The 21,775-nt window shown below is 42.4% G+C and overlaps 1 protein-coding gene across 1 annotated transcript in view; it reads left to right on the forward strand.

Annotated features, from left to right (window-relative positions):
• The window catches only part of LOC137290613 (A disintegrin and metalloproteinase with thrombospondin motifs adt-1-like), a 55,754-nt gene that overhangs the window by 17,006 nt on the left and 16,973 nt on the right, over positions 1 to 21,775 (forward strand). The window contains exons 2-12 of the mRNA XM_067821675.1: positions 5,683 to 5,776; positions 7,319 to 7,513; positions 8,100 to 8,288; positions 9,680 to 9,827; positions 10,477 to 10,544; positions 11,120 to 11,308; positions 18,073 to 18,261; positions 18,870 to 19,064; positions 19,643 to 19,831; positions 20,140 to 20,328; positions 21,018 to 21,215. Of these exons, the coding sequence (XP_067677776.1) occupies positions 5,683 to 5,776; positions 7,319 to 7,513; positions 8,100 to 8,288; positions 9,680 to 9,827; positions 10,477 to 10,544; positions 11,120 to 11,308; positions 18,073 to 18,261; positions 18,870 to 19,064; positions 19,643 to 19,831; positions 20,140 to 20,328; positions 21,018 to 21,215 (1,843 nt within the window). The remainder of the gene's footprint in view (positions 1 to 5,682; positions 5,777 to 7,318; positions 7,514 to 8,099; positions 8,289 to 9,679; positions 9,828 to 10,476; positions 10,545 to 11,119; positions 11,309 to 18,072; positions 18,262 to 18,869; positions 19,065 to 19,642; positions 19,832 to 20,139; positions 20,329 to 21,017; positions 21,216 to 21,775) is intronic.

A 21,775-nucleotide genomic window follows, 5' to 3' on the forward strand; every position in this document is an offset into this window, starting at 1 on the left:
AAATGGACACAGACTTCAATCACACAAAAGCTCTCAGACTGGTTTAAGTGAATGCCAGTAACGGGTGTGTCCTCCCTGTGCCTGGATGCATGCAAACACACGCCTGCACATTGATGACGTCAGCCGTCTGATGACGTTGTTAGGGATTATCTGCCACTCCTCTCTGAGCGCATGAATCAGCTGTTGACGGGTTTGTGGAGGTGTTTGACGTTGTCTGATACGACGATCCAGGTGGTCCCACAGGTGCTCGATCGGAGACATGTCAAAAGAACGTGGAGGCCAAGGCAGAGCGTTGACGTTATTGCGATTTAGGAAGTCCTGAACAATTCGAGCAGCAAGGGGCCTGGCGTTGTCATGTTGAAGTAGAGTGCCCCGCTGCTGTTGACGGAGGAAAGGAAGAACTACTGGCCTCAAAACCTAGTCAATGTAGCGTTGTCCAGTCGAGTTCTGATCAGAGACAACGAGTCTAGTGGTCTGAGCTCCCATTATACCTCCCCAGTTCATAATACTTCTCCCCGCCGAAAGGTTCGGTCTCCTGAATGCAGCAAGGAGTCATTCACCCACTCTGCGGTAAACTCGTCTCCTGCCATCGTTCTGGAACAGATTCAACCTGCTTTCGTCCGAGAGGAGAGCCGTCGTACTTGACGTGCCCAACGTTGTCTCTGCTGCCGATGTGCAAGGGTTAGCAACGTTCCTCTGTAGGGTCTGTAGTTCCTGATGCCAAAGGAACGAAGACGTCTAGCCACGGTCTGTCGACAGAGGCGGCGACGTAACCCTGTTGCTGCTGCTGACGTTGCCGTCAGGAAGCGGTTACGTAGATGAAGATGTGCCGGTCTTCCTGTGCGGTTGTGATTCGTGGTCTCCCTGATCTGGGACGGTCCCTTGTTTTGCCAGTCTATTGGTACCGCTGGATCAGGTTGGATACCGTTATGGTCGAGCACCCGAAGGTTCTTGGAACATGGCCTCGAGAAGCCCCCATTTAGATCATACCGATAGCTCTTTCACGTTGCTCCGCTGTAAGTCTTGGCATTCTTTCGGTGGTTTTACTGGTTACTGCGATGACAGTGAGGTGTGCACTCACTCTTTATACACAAAATTGCACAAGGGTTTCGTGCACAAGCAAGAAAACCATTTTTGGGAAAACTTGCCTTGTAGAGCATGATTTCGAAATGTTTTCAGTGTCTGTGAAGAAAGGAAATGTTATAACGTCGTATTTTGCTTTATTCAAAATTAAACTTTTAAGTTTAATCAACAATGTTAGGGATCAATTTTCGTTTGGACATTAGTGTATATTAGACACTACTGGACACTCTTATGCTTTTTCAACTTGCACAACCCAGTGGCTGGTCTCAAAAGTTGAATATATTCTTAAGGATCAGCTTATCCCATACTGGCACAATGACATTATTTCTACCCCCAAGGGAATTTGCTATCAACATCTAAAGCCGTTTCCTAATTTTAATGAATATCTCTTCCTCCCAAAACGTATTTCATTGCCACTGTTGAGATTTAGAACATGTAACCATAATTTACCTACTGAGACGGTCCGCTGGTATAATATTCCATGGGACGAGAGAACGTGCCAGCTATGCACTTCTTAAAACATTGCGGACGAGTATCATTATATTTTCCACTGTAAAGCATTAGATACTTTGAGGAAGCAATATCTACCCACCAATCTAATCATTTTTCCTAATGAAATAAAGTTCACGAAAATACTATCTGTTAAAACTTCGGAAGATATAGTGCATCTATCAAAATATATTGTAAAACTATCATCCCTTGTCAGAAAAAGATGTTAATACGTTGTTTTCCTGCCATCCTGGATCTGAGCTGATTTTGTATTTGTATATATGTTTAGATTATATGCTGTTGTACCACCAAGGTTGTTTTTTTTTGAGAATAAAGAATTGAATTATATCGCTTTAAGAAAGAATTGAAATATTGTTAGATTTGATAGATAGGGTTCGTTTCTATTCTGGGTATCTCTCTAGAATGCGTATCTGTGGCCGTTTTCTCGAATTTTACTTTGGCCATTTTCGCTGAGGTCCGTTTTCACTATAACCCCTGTCAGATATGTTAGAACTGTTTTCCTCACCCCAAAGAGAAATCTGATGGTCTTATTTTGTATTTAATTCATTTTCTGGTACACATTCATACCCCAGACAGAGACCCTGCAATTTGGTATAGGCTACACATAGCTGGTTTTACACAGAGTGGCTGAGGCCACCCAGAGCATTAAACTTGCTCATCACACCATGTGATTTACACATCTCTCGACACATCCCTTTTTGCACAAAATTCATTTATCCACATACCTAAGCATTTATTTTGAACAAATTGTTTTATTATCAAATCACCACAACTGAACTGCACTGTAGATCTAGGCATTGCCACCGGTCTCCAGTGAAGGATCTATGTGTTATCTGTCGATGAGGAGTTTCCATCGTTGAGACCACTCATGTAGGAGATTTAGCAGTTTACTTTCCTTTGCGGATAAAAAGCACAACATCATCGGCATATAACGAAATAGGTATGTTGATGTTATCAATGTCAACTCCACATTTCAGATTTTGTACGCTATCGGCTAAATCAATCACATACATGGCTAATAACGTTGGTGACAGCCAACATACAACACCCTTTTTCACTCTTGAAGAGAGATCAAACCATTTTTTTCTCTAAGTACTGACTTTGATGCAGCTTTGAACATCACGACAGGGTGGCTGAACAGCATTTAACATAGCTCCATGAAATCCATACACAGTTGTAAGCGTAAGCTTGTGCCAGAGGAGATTTCTGTTCAAAGTCAAAACCTTTTTTCATAGAGCACGTACATGTTGAAGAGCATGCATGAATATTGTCCTGACGAGCGTCTTTTTTAAAATTTATTTTGCACAGGTGATAGAAGATTGTGTTTTTTGCAGCCAGGTAGATGTTCTGTAGTTTGAAGGTTTTGAGCAGATTTTATATGGGATATATGGAATTGCCCACAGGTTTCCTATATTTATGGTGCAGTTGAACAAAGAAGAGAAATCATTTTCAGTCTGTCCATCACAAGTTTAGTCATAATTTTATATCCTTCTGTGATTATTTCCTCAAATATCATGAGTTTCTTCTACTTTTTGATACCAAGTTTCCCAATATCTATCCAAAAACTACTTGGTTTGCATAAGGAATATGTGATTTCAGCTTGTTTTTCTTTTCGGTGAATTTCTTTTATATTTGCACAGGAGTTTGTAAAATTCTTTTCTTGCTGCGCTGTACCACCTCTTTTCTCTATCACACTCAGTGTCCCACTTTACTTGGCCCTCTTCACACCAGTATGTTTTTGATTTTGATTTCCCCACCTTCTTTATGTCCCGATTGCTATGAATCGTTGAGTGTTCAAGTTTGGTGTCCATTTCCTCTTTAATGGTTGACACTAGAATGATTTATTTCATTTATGCCTGTCTGGTTCAAATTTGTGATACCCGATTCTTTAACAGATTCATGTTTTCATTGTTGCGAAGGAAATCAAAAGGAATATCTTCAAAATTGTGAGATTCATTTGCACGTGAGAAACAATCATTGTGCCTGATATTCGTGCTGCACGACATTCACGCACATCTTCACAGTCCTGATTGATAAAATCGCTCAAAATCATTTTTGGTTTTGTTTGGTCAAACATGATCTTCTAAAACATTCCAGAAACAATGTGCAACCCTAAAAATGTTTGAGTTTACATATGTGTACAAAATTGTAAGCATCATTTTTTAATTCATGTTGCGTTTCTTTTTTTTTTTTTTTTGGAAGAGTGTATTTTGCAGGCTTTCCAATGTTTCTAGTGTCAGTACTTGTATATATTGAAGTTAAGACTGAATGATCAGGTAACGCTGGAGATGAGTTTAGACCAGCTTTGTTGATTAAGTCACCGATTCCATGTACTGTAAAGTTTTTCACATACTGACATAAGGAGATGGAAGATTTTATGCAACCAATCTGATGGGAAACCTAGACAAAACCAAACCCAAATCTAAATAAGATATCTCGAATGTGTGTGACCCAAGTAGTTCTGATGTTTTTATATATTAATCCAAACGAATGCCGGTCGTAGTATATATTGCTGGAAACGAATACTGGTTTTATTATATATTGATGAAAGAACATGCGGGTTGTAGTATATACTGATGGAAACGAATACAGGAACACATGAAAATACAGGTGTTCCTATCCTCTTACTCAGGTGTCTCAGCATGCGTTTGTCAGGCTCGTTGACCTGGCTGACCCATGTCATCATATGACACTTACGTAGATAGATGCGGATGATGTTGGTGACGGAATGCCATCGTCCAGGCAGATAAACATACTTACATCAAAACATAGAACTGCCCGGAGACCATACAGCTGCAATGCCCCAAGTGATATTTTCAACGTGTAGGTTTTACATATCGACACCCAGCTTAACCGCAAGAGACATGTTTTGAATCAGAGTAAGTGGTTCAAGACTGTTAGTGGGGCATCAATATTTCAACCGAAATGACCCTGTCCCTTGGGCGTTAATTGCTTTGTCGTAACCAAATTTTCGTTTTCTTTTCGTGGATGAAAGCACTCTTTGTTTACTGATGTTTACTAAATCCATCAATTGTTACGTAATTGCATTCGAACGATTGTACTCACTTTCCCACGCAATGACTAACACATTAATGATTCTGTTCTTATATTGTATCCTCGTTTAGTCTTACCGAGTAAGCGTTCCATAGAACTCTTGTAACAATGTAACGGTTCTTTGTATGATGGTTTAGGACTCATTTAGAATCATGGAGGCAGCCGTAACATTCAACTGTGTTTAAAGCTTTAGAATTTCAGCAGGTAGCACGCAGTGGTATTATGATGACTGGCGAAATCAATTGAGCATACAATCATTTGATGTTATCGTGGAAGGAAAAACATCAAAAGCTTAGCCTTTCACGAGGGAATCGTTCTTTTAATCGAAGACATTGCTGAGAGACGCTGCAGATAGATCTGCAGGTTTATGCTGTATTGCACTGGATGACTACTGCATCCGAGTTCGAACCCCGTGGGAATGTTTTGTAAGAATATTAAACTGATGATTTAAGTGTTTTTATACACACACAAAAAACCCAAACGATTCTCACAATAACTATACATTAATGGGATTTATTCTTCTGTACAAAACGAGTGAGTGGATGAGTTTACTTATTCCAATATTCCAGCTATGTGGCGGCGGTTTTTAAATAATTGAGTCTGGACCTGACAATTCAGTGATCAACAACATGAGCATCGACCTGCGCAATTGGGAAGCGAGCCTGATCACTCAATCCCGTTAGTCGCCTCTTACGACAAGCATAGTCGCCTTTTATGGCAAGCATGGGTTGCTGAAGGCCCGGGATTTTCACGGGTCCTGTACAAAGCAAATCAATCAAGGTCCATTTGGCTGATAGAATACACCAAATATTACTACAAGAAGAGTTCTGTAGGACTGTAATTCTTACACGTTTGAAAGAACGTTACACTAACATGACGACATACTATCCACACAACCTGTTCGTTATAACATGACACAACGGACGCTACCCGATTAGGAGTGGTGCCACAATGCAGATGTATGGGGAGCGGGATTGAGAAATGAATAATTACCTGATTTTGATACAACGCTTATTTTCTTTATTCTGTTTTCAGAATACCAAACATGCTTGTGCCATTCAGCCGTGTGCCCCTAATGAAATCTGCATCCCCGTGAAAGCAGCGACATCTCATTTATGTCTGCCAGCATGTATGTATGCCTTTCGTTGATCTGTGTACAACAAACCCCCATCAATCCGTTAACCTCCCATTCCAAATACCAGTGTTAGTATTACGTGCATATAACTACACGCATAATTATGTTTACCTTAATAACTATGTCGAGCGTTGATCTGTGTACAACAAGCCTGGTCAGTCCGGTAACCTCTCAATCCAAATAACCATATTAGGTATTGGAGATATATGTTAATACACATCTAAATTTGCTTAAATAAGTTGAATGTTGTGTCATGATACTTATATACATACTTACATTTATTACTGCCCCCAAAAGTTTGAATTTTTAGTGAAAGTAAATAATTTAACCAGTGGACAGGTAATGTAAATTTAGAGTCGTTTTTCATTTTATCATTCACGGTGTATATTCGTCATAACTGCACGTTTCTGGATTTTCCAAATTTGAATAGTGGCGTGTTATATTCACCCTTGCCCTCACGCAGAGTAAAATATTTTCCTCTCTCCATATTGGTCTTTAATTTTTGTGTATGTATCACACGAACAAAGCACTTTAGAATCTTGTCATTTGTGTGTATTACTGTCTAGATAACAGCTATGTCAAGCAGACGGGTTACGTAATTAGGGATGTTAGTCAACATAGCACAAAAGGATTTGACCATATTTGCAACGTTTCTAAGAGTACTTAGGCCATGTTTACTTAACAACTTCTTGACAAAATAATGTCGGTTTGCTACATTGATATTGCATGGAGCTTATTAACGTATGAAGGGAAAATACACAAATTAACTCTCGGTGTTGTGGATGATGTGTTGGTCCATAGAAATCTATTGCTAATAAAATACTAAACATTGGAAACCACTGTATTGAAGCGGATACTTTATTCTATGATAAACATGTGCTTTAAGTACAAAGACAATATTTGACTTGACTCGTCTGGAAGGAACATTGTGTTGAAATTATATGAAATACAGTTAATTTGTTTTTGTTTCGCATGAAACATGCCTCATTAAAAGAAGGCAATATAGACATAAGTAGAAACTGATAATATTTTTCATGAAGGGAAATAAACGACGGAAAAATCTAAATCAATTATCTTCTCGAACAGCTTCGTACACAAGCTCCCATCATTTTTATTTTTTTAATGAAAAATATTGAAATAAAAACAAACAAAATAAACATTTTTTCATTACTAGTGAAAACTGAGAACAGTTTAACAGAACCATCTCCAAACATTTTCATGACCCCTAAATGTTTTTGTCCTGTATGTATTGTCTGATTTGTATCCTGCGCAATAGTTCATACAAGAACGGAGAACTCTTTAACCACTAGAATACCCCAATGAGGTCTTTAGAATGTAAAATGGACATGAAAATTTAGCAACGTGTTTATTATTCAAATACAATTGAAAACTCTGCCACCGACGCAAACATCAACAGGCATGAGGGGCACTGCGTGTGTTCATTAACATCAGGAACCACATCCCAAATCTACAGGTGAAAGTATCATTATTACATTATTTCATTGTTTATATACTGATGTCACATTACCTTCACAGTTAAGACAGACGGAGGCTTCACCAACTGGACAGTGATAGATGAAGGGACTTGTCCAGTAGAATGCGGGGGCGGTATACTGACAGTGATTAAAAACAGGACGTGCACTGATCCTCACCCCTACAATGGCGGACGGCCGTGCTCCGGACCCCTCTCTACAACGGAAACATACATCTGCAATAAACATCGGTGTCCAGGTGAGTACACTATAGTACACCCTGGCCCTATCATCAGTATCGATACACTTTCCATTGACATCAGTGTCCATGTGAGTACACTAGAGCACCCATGTATGTCTTCCCAACAACGGAAACATACGTGTACAATACACATCGATGTCCGGATAAATACATCATAGTACATTTACAATGTAGTGCACTAGACATCCATAGCAACGGAAACATGCACCTGAAATACGCCTCATTATCGGGTAAGTCCAATATAGCACATCCACAATACATATTCAAGTTCTTGTGTGTACACTACAGTACACCTATTCCTACTCAACATGAAAACGTACACCTGCAATACACATGCGTACACTAGGTGTCCTGTAGAAAATGTATTCTGTACTAGGAACAAGTGATTTTTATTTATCTTTGCGCGCCTTGCTGTCTATTCCTCACACAATATTTACCGTCCGAAAACACCGTTGAAAACACATGCGGAGGTAAATCAAGTGTTTATATGAGTATGCTGTGGATATGGTAATTAAGGCAAGTAAAACTCAATCTCGTGTGGTATGTTACGACGTTTAGGTGTATTTCACCTTGTGTTTCGCAGTGAATGGCGGATGGTCTCCTTGGGTTGTGAGCACAATCGGCACATGCAGTCGCTCATGCGGAGGGGGTACCAGGTTTGTGACGTCCAGACGTAGATGTAACAAGCCGAAGCCAAGGTTCAACGGTACACATTGTGTTGGAGAAGTTAAAGAGGTTGATGAAGAGCCCTGCAATACCCAGGACTGCACACGTACGTGTAGTATATACTGGACAAAATAAGTTAGGGACAATGGTATTTTATGAGGGATATTTTATCAATGTGTCAGTGAATAAGTACATCATTATTCAAAATTTAAATATTTATATATATCCCTAACTATCTTCGTCCAGTATATCTTATCTTTTTTCTTCAGCCCTTATTTCAGCAATACTGCAAACTGTAGTTGTTTGTTTTTTCACGCTGCTTTCAGCAATATTCCAGTCATATGGCGGCGGTTTGTAATTAATCGCGTCCATATCAGACAATCTAGTGATCAACAGCATGCGCATCGATCTACGTATCTGGTATAGTATGACATGTGTCAGCCAAGTCAGCGAACCTGACCACCTGATCCCGTTTTACGACAGGCATGTGTTACTGCATCCTCGATATCTCCAGGGTATACGTTTCGATAAGTCGTCACTATACCCAGGATGCATCTACGGCTCAGCCCGACAATTTTATTACCTCCCTTTCTCACAGTAGCCAATCAATCAGCTAGGCCGCCGTTATAACCGAGCTTGCCAGTGTCAACAAAGGTAGCAGGCTCAACTGCGAAGGTTTGCTCGCAGTGCGACTCAGATTTTGGGGAAATCATACAGACAAATTAAAAGCTTCGAAACTTTTAAAATATATATACAAGAACTCTTTCGACCTCTTTCAGAAAACCATGGTTTGTTTTGCCAAGTTTAATCGGTTAGATAATTTAAAAAGCGAAAGTGAGTTGTGTTTGGTTCGCTCAACTTCCCAGCGTAGACACATGATTGGATAAAAAGCCAGCCAATGGAGGTAATAAAATTATCGGGCCGAGCCGTAGATGCATCCAGGGTATAGTGAAGACTTATGGTTACGTATACCCCGGAGATATCGAGGATGGTGTTACTGATGACCAGTTCTAACCCGGACCTTCATGTGGTCTGATGAACTACTTCCAGATTACAAACCAAAGAAATGCACCAAGTTATTTTAAGAATGAAAATGTTAAAACAAAACAGTTTGTTTGCAGGAATAGTTTTCGGCGTCACAGCAGTCATCACACGACGACTAACGGGATTCCGGACTTGGTTGACATATGCCATCGTATCCCAGTGGCGTGGACTGATTATCATGCTGATCACAATTTTGTCTGGACTCAAATGTGTACAAACCATCGCCATAAACCTGGAATATTGCTGTGGGCGGCGTTAAACAAATACCAACCAATTTTAAAACAAACAACAACCAACCAACATACAAACAAGCAAACAGGTAGTTTGGTATAGCAAACGACCTGCCGATACTGGGAGCTTGCTGTTATACACCCAAAACATCACACCCCATTCCGTGCAGTTCATTTTCTCGGGAAATACATTTTTTACCTATTTAATGGTTTCCGGTTTCAGCTAATATTGATGGTGGATGGACAGACTGGGCAGTAGTGGAGGAGGGAGACTGTTCAGTCACGTGCGGGGGCGGGTCACAGGTCATCAAGAAGGAGCGCTACTGTGACAGCCCAGCACCAACGGGCAGTGGCCGGGAGTGTTTGCAAAGGTAGCTGCACATAGTTTCTGATTCAACCATTGTCTGTGGGTTCACTTTGTAAGACTGTTCGCTGGTTGGCAAGCGAGATAGCGAGTGAGATAGGAGGTAAACGTCATGTGTTGGCCAAATTCCGGGTGTTACTGAGTATTTGAAGAACGGGTAATTTTGAACTGACGGCCTGTATACAATGTCCTGCTCTGTAAACATTGCTTATTATTATGTATATATTTGTATATAACGGCAAAAGAGGTTTTTCTTACCAAGGAACTGTCGACTGTTTCGTGTCTGTGTCCGATATTCCAGTTACGTCGAAGTCGTAGTCAGAAGAAGACCGACAAGATAACATTAACTTGAGTGATTTGTTACGTCTATTTCTCGGACCACATAGAGTGTACAACATCTGAAAAAGACTAATTGTCTACATCATTGAACGGATCAAGCAACGTTTGCTGATGGTAAGGCATACAAACAGACGGGGGCGGCCGTATCGACTGGAACGTATTTTCCTCTTAGAAAGACAAAGACTGTATTTCCTCAAATTCGAAATTGATGGCTACATTTGATTAATATTCACAGGCATATGTCAGTTTCTAAATATGCATGTATATCATATTATTTGCAATCGTGGAACGTTCACTTAAACCCATTCTGTTTTCAGTGATGGTCAACGTTCGTTATTGGAGACAGCCCGGAGTACTGTGACCTGCATGACGGACGCATGTCCAGGTATGACGCCCTGCCCGCGGAGGTCTGATCTGCGTAGGACTGACGGAAAAATGGGATGGAGATTGTTAGTGAACTGGAGGATATGAGGCTCTCTTTTAGCTTTCTGACGACCCGTGATGATGCGGTTTTAATTGGTCTTCAGCAACCATGTAATCGTATCCCACACATGTAATCGCATCGCAACTCTTAGGGTGTCATTCACTGGATTCGTCTGGTCCAGAGTTGAATATTTACAGACCGCTAAGAACACTCGGTAAAAGGTGGTCCGTGAAGATCCGGGTTGGAAATGGTTGTAACCCATGCTTGTCAAAAAGATGACTGACGGGATTGGATGGTCATCCTCCTGATCTGGTTGACACGTCATCGTATCCCAGTTGCGTAGGTCGATGCTCATGCTGTTGATTACTGGATTGTCTTGTCCAGATTAAATTACATTTAGTTGGAATATCGCTAAATGTGGCGTTAAACAACAAACCAACGGATCAACTGTGAAGGGTGGATTAACAGTCATGAAAGACCAGAGCTGCATGCTGTGTTATCGTTGGTGATAAGTGATCATCTTTCTGTCTGTTCAGTTGACGGAGGATGGAGCGCATGGGTGGATGTGGACATGGACGGATGTTCTGTCACTTGTGGGGGTGGATCTAAAAAGCGGACCCGTCAGAGAGAATGCACCCACCCAGCTCCCTCTGGTGGAGGAGAGTTCTGTCAAGGGGATGCAACTCTAATAGATGAACTGAACTGCAACACAGACGAATGTCCAGGTATGTCACAATGTAAACTATTAAACTTACCATTAACCTTATGTGCAAATCACCAGCACCACGGTCAGAACCGGAGGTCAAGGCCATGACCTGTGACGGAAGATGCCGGAAAGAGCCGATCACCACACTGAGTCTGTGGAAGCCAAACAACCTGAAATTGGGTCTTCCATAATTGGTAGATTTGGGCTGAAGTTCTTTAGGGGCAGTCTAGGTCAACGTGGCCTCAGTATTATTCGTTATACTGTTAATACCGAGTCTAACAAACGCTAGAAAAATAGCCTCTTTGTCAATATTCAAGGATGTAGCTTGCGAAAATATTAGCTAATGGTAATTGTGTCATCAGAAAGTCCAAAGCGAAAACACCGCAGGTCAAATATCTGCGTTTGTTGAGATATGACTGGGAAAGTTGGTCACACCGAACCCTAAGCATTAGCTGCTGCCTGATTGGTTAAATCCATTTCACCGACTTGCATTTGATTGGACGGTCACAGGTCGCTCAAGGATTAATTGACGCGACTCTCTACTGGGGTTTGTTAGGCTCAGTATAGCAGTGTAGCGAATAATGTTTAGTTTCCGAATATCAACTAACTGACAAAAGAAGAGAACACCCTTATTAATAATTTAGAAAATCAAAGCAAAATATGCAATGTTTTAGGTTATAGTACATTTAATGAAGCCAACATTTGGGACAATGCACCAACAGTGTCGAGGAGAAACTCACAGATAAGAGCACGTGTCATGTAATGGACAGGCGGGTAGGAATAGCACAGTTCACAAGAGTCAGTCATTGAATGTCTCAGTCATTTCAAGTCTTAGGTCATGCAAACACATCCTTAGCGACGAATGTGGCCACATCTAGCAGCAATAAACGCCCAGATTCGCAGTCTCATCGATGCCGTCAACCGACGAATGACGTCAATCGGAATCATATTCCACTCTTTCCCGAGAGCGTCTGCAAGTTCTTGTCGGTTCGCTGGGGGTCTTGGTCGTCTTCTCACATGGCGATTCAGGTGACCCCACAAGTTCTCTATGGGGTTAAAGTCCGTTGAGCGTGCTAGCGTGGGAGAGGTTAGGTATTCGGGGCGTTCAAGAAGTTCTGGACAATTCGCTCTGTGTAGGGCCTGGCGTTGTTGTGCTGCAGAAGTGTTACCTGTTGTTGTTGGCGAAGAAAAGGTATTGCTACATTTTGGAGAATGTCATCTCTGTATCTCTTAGTGTTCAAGTTTCCACGTATTACGACCAATCGTCGACACAGTTCATTGCTAGTGTTTCTCCCCCTGCCATTGTCTACTCGCACCCGGTCATCATTATGGAACATGGTCTGTAGAAACCAATTGGTACTAACTTCGTACCAGCCAGCAGCGTACAGTGCTTGGCCACTGTAACCTACAACAACGATGTTCATGGGCCAATGCCATTCCACGCAGGGTACGTCAACTGATGACATGTCCTAGAGCCGCTGCCGCTGTTTACGTTGTCAAGATGACGCGGTTGCGCACATGAAGTGTGCGCAGCCGGAGGTCATCACACGTGGTCTGCCTGATCGTAGCATGTCTCGGGTGTTGCCAGTCTGATCATAAAGCTGGAACAGCCTGATGATGGTTCCACGAATACAGTTCAGGGCACTTGCAATATGGCTGTTGTTGGTGCCCATCTGCCTCGTACCTATGCCTCCCCCTACCACACTAGACCCCACCCCACCCCACCTCTCTCTGTCAGCCGTGACATAATTTCAGTAGTTTTCTGTTAGTGGAGATTTTCGGCCACCGATTCTCTGGCCTTTTATACCAACTCTCGACAAGCATTCTGCAAAATCTCCAAAATGTACGTTTTGACATTTTTTCCGCAAATTCACGTGCTTCCACACAGCCGGCATGCTGCAGTTGACATGATTAGACACTGTGTGGGCGAATCCCTCTCTCTCTCTCTCTCTCTCTCATACACACACACACACACACACACTGTCTATCTAGCTGTCTGTCTGTCTGTCTATCTCTCTATGTAACTGGAAGGGGTCCAATTTCTCTACCCGGGTACCCCATCCCCTACTACACAGTCCTACCCGTATACCCGTTATGTTAATTCCTGACATCAAATTTGCAAGAAAGGGCAAAATATTCTTCATCTCGTAGACCCAAAATTTGGTGTTTTTCACTACCGTAACCATTTATATTTTTCAGAAACGTTACTGTAATTATGTCTAAATCTTCAATGACAACGCAACCTTTTAAGCATGAAAGAATAACATAATACGTCGTTTAATAGTAACATAAACTTGACGTATCCAAGGTACAACTCATTACCCTCCCGTCCGGGTATCCGGGTTACCCGCCTAACATTTTCGCCATTCGCTCCTCACTGAGTAAAGAGTGATCATACAGGTTATGCTTCGGCAAGTATTTCTGTTGTCATAGGCAATATCACCTGTTAGTTCAGAAGACTGAATCAAAATGAAGCAGTCGGAAAGGTTTCTCTTCTCTACGAAACAATGCACATTAGAATCGACACGATGATCATGATTCCCACTGATTACGGTCCTGGCAAGTGCTGAACCGCGGTCGTGGCCTGTATAATTTCTTTATTCCTCCACAGGAGAGATACAACAAGAGAAAAATGTGTCCATGGTGTCAACGCGTAGTATATGTTCGACTGGGAAACTAGCTCTTAATTGAGATAAAGTGCACGTTTACGAAGTCAAAGGCAAAGTTGAATTCCAACTTCCTTAGTTGCTTACACAAGACATGACAGGCAAGTACACATGCTTGAAGTGAGCGGGGTTCCAGCTCAGTCCCAGGGCGTTTCCTACGAGCGACATAATCCTGTTTGCGGTCCTAACTACACAGACTGTCGGAATACCAGACTCCCTTTGACAACAAAGATGTGAGCATATATATACCGTTTTTGACCACATTGGACAGTCAAAGCCTCAACAATGGACAGATAGAGAAACACTTCCTTGTACAACTGATGTGACGACAGACACAGCCATAGGGGATGACCAATGAAGGCCTTAAACAGTAATTAATGGAAGTGGCAAACAGGATGAGGGTGGCGGACAAGACAATGTACCCTGCGGTAGTGATAAGATTAAGAATGCAAATTAAATAATAACAAGTCCCACGTGGCTTGGCTACATAGTGGTTTTGTTTTTAGAAATATCTGGACGATGACTGTCCAGAAATACGCACTATAACAATAGTTACAGGACGTAAGTTTAATTGTAATCATGAATAGAGTTCACCATGTTTCTGAGGTGACAGGAGGTCTGCAGGACAAAGGACATGTCGCCAACTCTGTGTCTGGTTTGGCGTGATGTGCAACACTTACTTCTGGCGGGCTGGCAGTGAGTGAGAACCACAGACTGTCTCTCTGGCATTGGTAGCTGGGACAGTGACAGATCACCTGAGTCAAGAGATCATTACACTGCTGTCCACAGTTTGAGCAATCCCCATACACGGCTTCTAGACGCCAAATCGTACTCATGTTAACAGCAAAGTTTGCAGCAAGTTTGAGCCGTGGATCAGACTTCGCCACATGCCATGCAATGTGAGTGGAGATCTCAGTCTTTGACATATAAAATGTTGAAGGTCAAGGTCAGAGGAGATTCGATCTCACCATCAGCTCTCCCCTTTCTTCTTCAATGCTGTTTTGGCAATAATTTTTCACTTTGATTGACTTGGGATGCTCTTGTTTTCAGGAATGAGTTCAAAGTTTTCGTAAAGTCATATTTGTCCAACAAATCTGATCTTGTCCTTGAGATAAAGCCAATGGATTAATGTGATTGGCGAGATTCAGGAAAAGCATTCTATTTATCTTTGAAATGCCTCGCTTGCATTCCAAGTACACTGTCGTCAGGCTCCTCGTTGTTCTCGGTGCTCTTGGTTTGGTACCTCCTGATCTCTTGGCACAGATCAGGAGAGTGCACGATTTCTCCATCGCGAGCACAGCCCTTCTGACAGTCTGGATAATGCAGAAGGTTGCAGTGTGGGGGAGTCTACGCATTCTCCGGAAAGTTCTTGGTAGTTCGACTAGTCAGTGTTTCCTGGGAGACGTCCCATTCGTGTAGAGGGGGCAAGGGCTCTGTGCTGCTGCTGAGCCTTACCAGTCTGGATGTGCCAGGATCACCCGAACCCTCTCTGCTGCATGTCATTTTTAATCTGCAAATCGTAGAGAAAATAATAAACATTCCCAACAAACTATTCTGTAAACGGATGTTATCACAATAAATCATTATTCCATGTATAGACGGTAACCACTTTATATTTACTCTCTGTATGCAGGATATCTTCGCACTACAATAAATCATAAGAGCGACAAGTGCGCTCCTCAGGTAATTACTCCAGGAATTAAGCTAACTTCATTCCTTTAGTAATGTTGTAATGGAATGGGACACATTAAATCTTAAAGAATGGTTTGGCTACTGTGTAACGGTAATGCATACGAGGACGGATGCCACATGAAAGGATCGATTTCATGAATATAGAATGTTGGCGTCTTCTATCGTCAGCTCCCCCGGGTAGCTTCGTGCAGTTAACTATTAAAGCTACGCGGAATCTATGGAGAGAGGAAGGCTGTTTATTTTGCATGAGAAATGACTAACTTTAACTGATCAGTAACATGCACTGATTAACCGCTGCAGTAACTACCTGACCTCTAACTGCCGCCGATGCCGTCGTATGGAAATAATTCTCCAGTGCAGAACTTTATGACTTGTTGCCCGTGAGTTGCTTGGTTGCAGGTTTAAGATGCGGGTGGTTAATCACATTGTAAATCACCGATTTTATGCACTTGTATGAAAGAATCAATGTATATAACTGTCAACAAAAAACAGCAGAAGCTGACAGCTTGCAGAGGAAGGGTGCCGATGACCTGTCAAAGGATTCCTTAACCAAAACCTCTACGTCACGTAATCTAAAAGTTGTGTTTGAGCTGACAACATCTCCTTTGACAATATCCCATATCATTTCAATGGGGTTAAGGTCACAGTGATAGGGTGGAAGTGTCAGAATGTTGTGACCCTTACTTTCTATGTAACTGTCAACTTTGTAGAAAGGTTCACCTTTGTGGGCTTTATGATCTCATATAGCTGAGGTTTCGTTGCCTATGAAGGCCGTGCGGTTTGAAATATGTCGAGCCATGATATGATATCACCTTTTCGACTGTTCGATGTCGGAGCTTTACTCTCGGGGTCCTGCACGCTGTGGCATGGAGTCCATTACGATAAAAGACTTCTCTGGTAGAGCTGGTACTTATTTTTAACCCAGTCGAGGAAAACCGCGCCATTTATCTCGGAATGGTAGTCTCTGTTATTTGTGGACTTTGCCCTGAATACCAAGTCGCAGCCTGGGACGAAGCTTTTGCTGGAGCATCCAGCATTAAATGATTAGTGTCTCACCTTTCCCTAGAGGCAGCTTTCTAGGTGACCCCTTATCACCCCCATCGGGTACCCACTGACTGCTGGCTGTGTGCGGGGCATTGACCCAGGTCGCGTCCAATTACACTGACTCGAACCCTTCCTCGCGCTTCTTCTTCATTACCCTGAGAAAATTATTTCTCATGCGAACGATATCAGAGCGTTCACAGAGTACTGGCCTAATCTCCCCCGACATTTTCTTATAATGATACCCGGAAGAGTGTAAGAGTGTGTACTTTGATACTCTGATGTTGTGTTCTAGTTTCAAGTACTTTTAAAAAGTGTTCAGCGACATCTATTTGTTTTCTCAATAGAGCTTGTGTATAGACCGTCTTACAAGGTTCTTTTGAAAGTTGTCCAAATGTTTTAATTTGTGTAATTTTGACACGATCCCTTCCTGCTTCGCATCACCCTCACAATGTTTGCGTTCTAGAACAGTTGTCAGTATCCATGCTTATACTCCTAATGCTTTTGATGCCAGCCTACGGAATTTATTAATGGCATAAAGTGGTTTGCCCCTTTCGGCTTCAGCACGGAAAACATCGTACACTTTAATCATAAACTGTTTCACGTCAGCATTCAACTTCATTTTTCATCAGGCGTGTGTATCCCGCGCACGACGAGCTAGTGGCTGTTCCGTTTCTGTCATTTCACCCCGCTGTGACTGCTAACAACTTTTGCGTGGAGTCCTGAAAATGTTCAAATATAAGAAAGCTGTTTGGTATTAGTAAATGATAAACATACGTACAATTTAAATTCAGGTGGCAGTTTTGTACAATGATAAAATTTGCAATTCATAGGTCCGTTTCTGACTCAAACGGACTTTAAACTGGCGAAGCAAACGGCATGTTATTCACAAATGATATCCAGTCCTGTCGATCATCGGGTGGTCATGCTACCTATATATTTCGAGACACTTAATAAGATTGTTGAATTAAGCTTTTCTATGGGTATCTTACACTTTTACTATCTCACCATAAACATTATGAAAAAAGACACATACGATGTTAATCAACGGATGGGACACATTGAACACACACGGAAAGGCATAAAATATCTTGGAGATGACCCCTTGTGCACGTAGGCAGCACGTGCATTCCATGCCAATTGAGTGGACGGTCCGTCGTCATACCTGGCTGAGCGACCTTATTGCCAACTATAGTCTGATCTATTGTTTTCAGCAGCTGTCCGTATTTTTCTAACTTTTTGCGCCATTTTACGAGTAAGCATTGTTCTTTCTGGATATCCAATTATCCATCCCACTGAATGCCGAGTTAGGCCGAGTTTGAATGTGTAAATTTTCGGGATGCAGAGTAGCAGCCCCAAAACAGTTGTATTTTCTATTTTGCAGTGGACGGCGGCTGGACAAACTGGACGGTTACATCGGTCGGCAGATGTACAAAGTCTTGTGGGGGAGGTCGAAGGAAAGTCGTGTCCGAAAGGTCATGCAGTGATCCGGAACCTGCTTTCGGTGGTGAATCTTGCGAAGGCGACCAGTCTGAGACTGTCATGGAGGAATGCAACACCCACGAATGTTCACGTGAGGGAGTGTTTGCTTGTTTGTTTATGTGTTTGTAAGAGTGTTTGTTTTTACGTCGTGTACATCAGTGTTCCTGCTATGTGCAGGTGGTCTGTAAATGATAGAGTCGGTACCAGTTAACCCAGTGATTGAAATCATGAGCATCAATCTACGTAGTTGGAATACGATGACATGTATCAACCAAGTCTGCAAGCCTGACCAATTCATTAGGCGTCTCTTGCGACAAGTATACTTCGATGAAGACCAGTTCCAACCAGTTCCACGTATCAGGTGAGTGACAATGTTGGTCGGTTGCAATTCAAAGCAAGGCCTTATAACAGTATTAGAGAGTCTAACCTTTGAATCTGCTGATTTTCCGAGAAAATGTCGGCGTAGATTCAGCTGCAACAACAAGTCCTCGAGAGAGTGAACTGGGTTTTACGCCACTTTTAACAACATTCCAACAGCACCAGTGTGGGTTACACCAGGAATAATCTTCACAAACTATACCCATGTAAGAAACCGAACCCTTCATTGGACATAGCGAGCCAACTAATCTGCTACTCAAGCTCCCCAAATTGTGGAGATCAGCCCCAAATGATTCGTGAAAACACTGTGCATTTCTTCAGCTGATCCTGTTAATGGCGCCTGGAGTCGTTGGGTGTGGCGGAAAAGCACTTGCTCCAAAACATGTGGTTATGGGACAATCACGCGGACAAGGGAGAGAACTTGTGACAATCCAGAACCTGCCAGTGGTGGAGCCACTTGTCCAGGCAGTGCCACTTCTGATTACACGTACAGCTGTAATAGATTTAGCTGCCCAGGTAAGACTAAGTCTGAAATTGTCTTCACCCTAGTCTGTTAAACAGACCCTGAAGAAAATAAATGCAAGAAAGACCACGTAAGCTCAAAATGTGGCATATCTAGATTTCCACAGATTCTGAAAATAAAGAAAGTTTCAGGGCTTCTTTTCATCCTATTATGTTTTATTTTTACTATGCACATTTTCTCCCTGTCAGATATGTTGATTTCAGAGATTTCTTGTTAATCTGTCTTCATCAGAAAACACTCGTATGTTTACTCATGAAGCCTGAAACAGAACCGTTACGCCGCTGTTAGCAATATTGTTTATTACTACACCAGGAATATGACGGCGGGGGACTCCAGAAATAGGCTTCAAACGTTAGACGCATATTGGGAATCGAACCCGGGTCTTTGGTGTGACGTGCAAAAGCTTTCACCACTAGGCTAGCCCAACGTCCCTATCCACCTTTGCATTTTGCAAGGACATGACATTGAACACAAATCACTCAGTTGCACAGGACAGGAATGTATTGCCCAATTCTCATTGTTTTTCTTCTTCCGATTTCCCTCTCTGAAATTGACCCCTCCCGAGACACAGTGGACGGAGGCTGGAGTCAGTGGTATGTTAGATGGACCAGTAGGTGTTCCGCGACCTGTGGGGGAGGGACGAAGCGCGAGTACAGCTACCGCTGGTGCAACAACCCACGACGTTCCTACGGTGGCGCTTACTGTTCGGGTTCCCGGTCCAGGACGGAGGAAGTTCCGTGCAATCAGCAGGGCTGTCCCGGTGAGTGATTGTATGATGCAACCCTCCTCCCCCAATCATTCCCATCCCCCTACTCCCTAGCCCTCAAACTAATCAAAACCAAAACGAAAGGGGCAAATACATGAAACTACTGAAACTAAACTTTGTTGATTGATTTCATTGATTTCATTGAGCTCTACCCCGCCCCTATCATCCTCATTAAACCTGAAACAACATAAACACCAAAACATAAACAAACAGAAAAAACATGAACAAAATACACCCAAAACAACTTAACCAAAACAACCAAAATAATTTAAATTAATGCTAGCATTTTCTGTATAAAACAGTAAACGGAGCTTGGTCCGCCTGGGTTGAGGCGTCACACGGTACATGCAGCGTCAGCTGTGGTGGGGGTACCCGAGAGGAGGTTTTAGAACGAGGCTGCACAGATCCCGCCCCTGTCTATGGAGGTTCCAACTGCGTGGGGTCACCGGTCCAATACGAGACTAAAAGGTGCAACACTCATGATTGTTCAGGTCAGTCGTTTCGCATTTTCTATGAAAGACTCCACAAGAATTGTATCGTGTATTGTGTTTCGTTAGAAATACTTTGTGTTTATTTAAAAGTGAAATTTAGAAATTGTGATAAGTTTAAACTTTATTGTAGGTACTGCATATTGAGAGAAACAAATAAAGGATCACCAACTGTGAATGGCGTTAAAGTGATGGAAACTGGAAAATATCAAAGGAACGCTTGAATTGTCCTGTGATCCTTTATATTTTTCTCTCAGCATATGTTTCTCATCGTCATTCTCAACCAGCAACGGGGCGTCCGGGCGAATAATGAACTCTAAAATGTGGAATGTTTGTACGCTCAGTTGTTCTTTAATGAAATTATGATAGACTACATCAGATTTCTTTTTATAGCCTCTTAGATAATTTGAAACGTGAATGTCAGTGTTAGAAGTGGTCATCAACAAACCCATGCTCGCTGTAAGAGACGACTAACGAGATGGGGTGGTCAGACTCACTGACTCGCTTGACACATGTAAACCTATCCCATTAGCGCAGATTGATCATCATGCTGTAGAGCATGGGATTATCCTGTCCAGATCCGACCATTTACAGACCGTTGTCATATAGCTGGAATACTGCTGAGTGCGGCAACCTACCAACCGACCAACATTGTCGAAAGCATTCCATCATCCATCTTATTTATATTCCAGTTACTATCAACGGTGGGTGGGCTCCATGGGAGCAGTCGGATGTTTTATCGTCATGTTCTGTGACTTGCGGGCCCGGGACACGGGACAGAGTTCGGACGAGAACGTGTTCGAACCCAGCGCCTGCTAATGGCGGGAACAACTGCTTAGGGTCAGACACTGACAATGACCCTGAAAACTGTAACGATGGGGCGTGTCCAGGTATTGTGGCTTTCGCGGCGGGAATTGAGCGAGGCAGTGAGTTAGTAAATTTAGTTAGGTGTCACTGTTTGCAATATTCGAACACTATAGCTAGAGGATTCTAAGACATAATGCACTATTACAATACTCTTTGTAGTGCGCGTGCGTGTATATGTGCGTGCGCGAGTGCGTTTGTGTACATGTCCATTTTCAGTGTGAGTGTCTGTATCATGTCGGTGTGTGACAGGTTAGCCCAGAAATGTCCTCAGTCAATCAAAATAGCTGATTGTGAGAGTGAAGTCATTTCAGTCATGCGCACACAGAATAGTTCTCTAAGAGTATTAATACTCCATTTAAATTGTGTCTTCATCAATGCACAATGATATGTTAGGAGGAGCTGACATGTTACCACTGACAACGAATCTTGAACACTCGCTGTGGAGAATACAAGTCGCCTGTCAGGCGCTCAAGGTCCAAACTCAGACTACCATCGTATCATACCAGGTACCCATGTTACTGCTGGATGGACATAGACATGTTTGAACAAACTTACTTGCCTAAGGTATCACATGTGCCTCCGA

The sequence above is a fragment of the Haliotis asinina genome, chromosome 1, assembly GCF_037392515.1.
Source record: "Haliotis asinina isolate JCU_RB_2024 chromosome 1, JCU_Hal_asi_v2, whole genome shotgun sequence".
Classification (NCBI taxonomy): Eukaryota; Metazoa; Mollusca; class Gastropoda; order Lepetellida; family Haliotidae; genus Haliotis; species Haliotis asinina.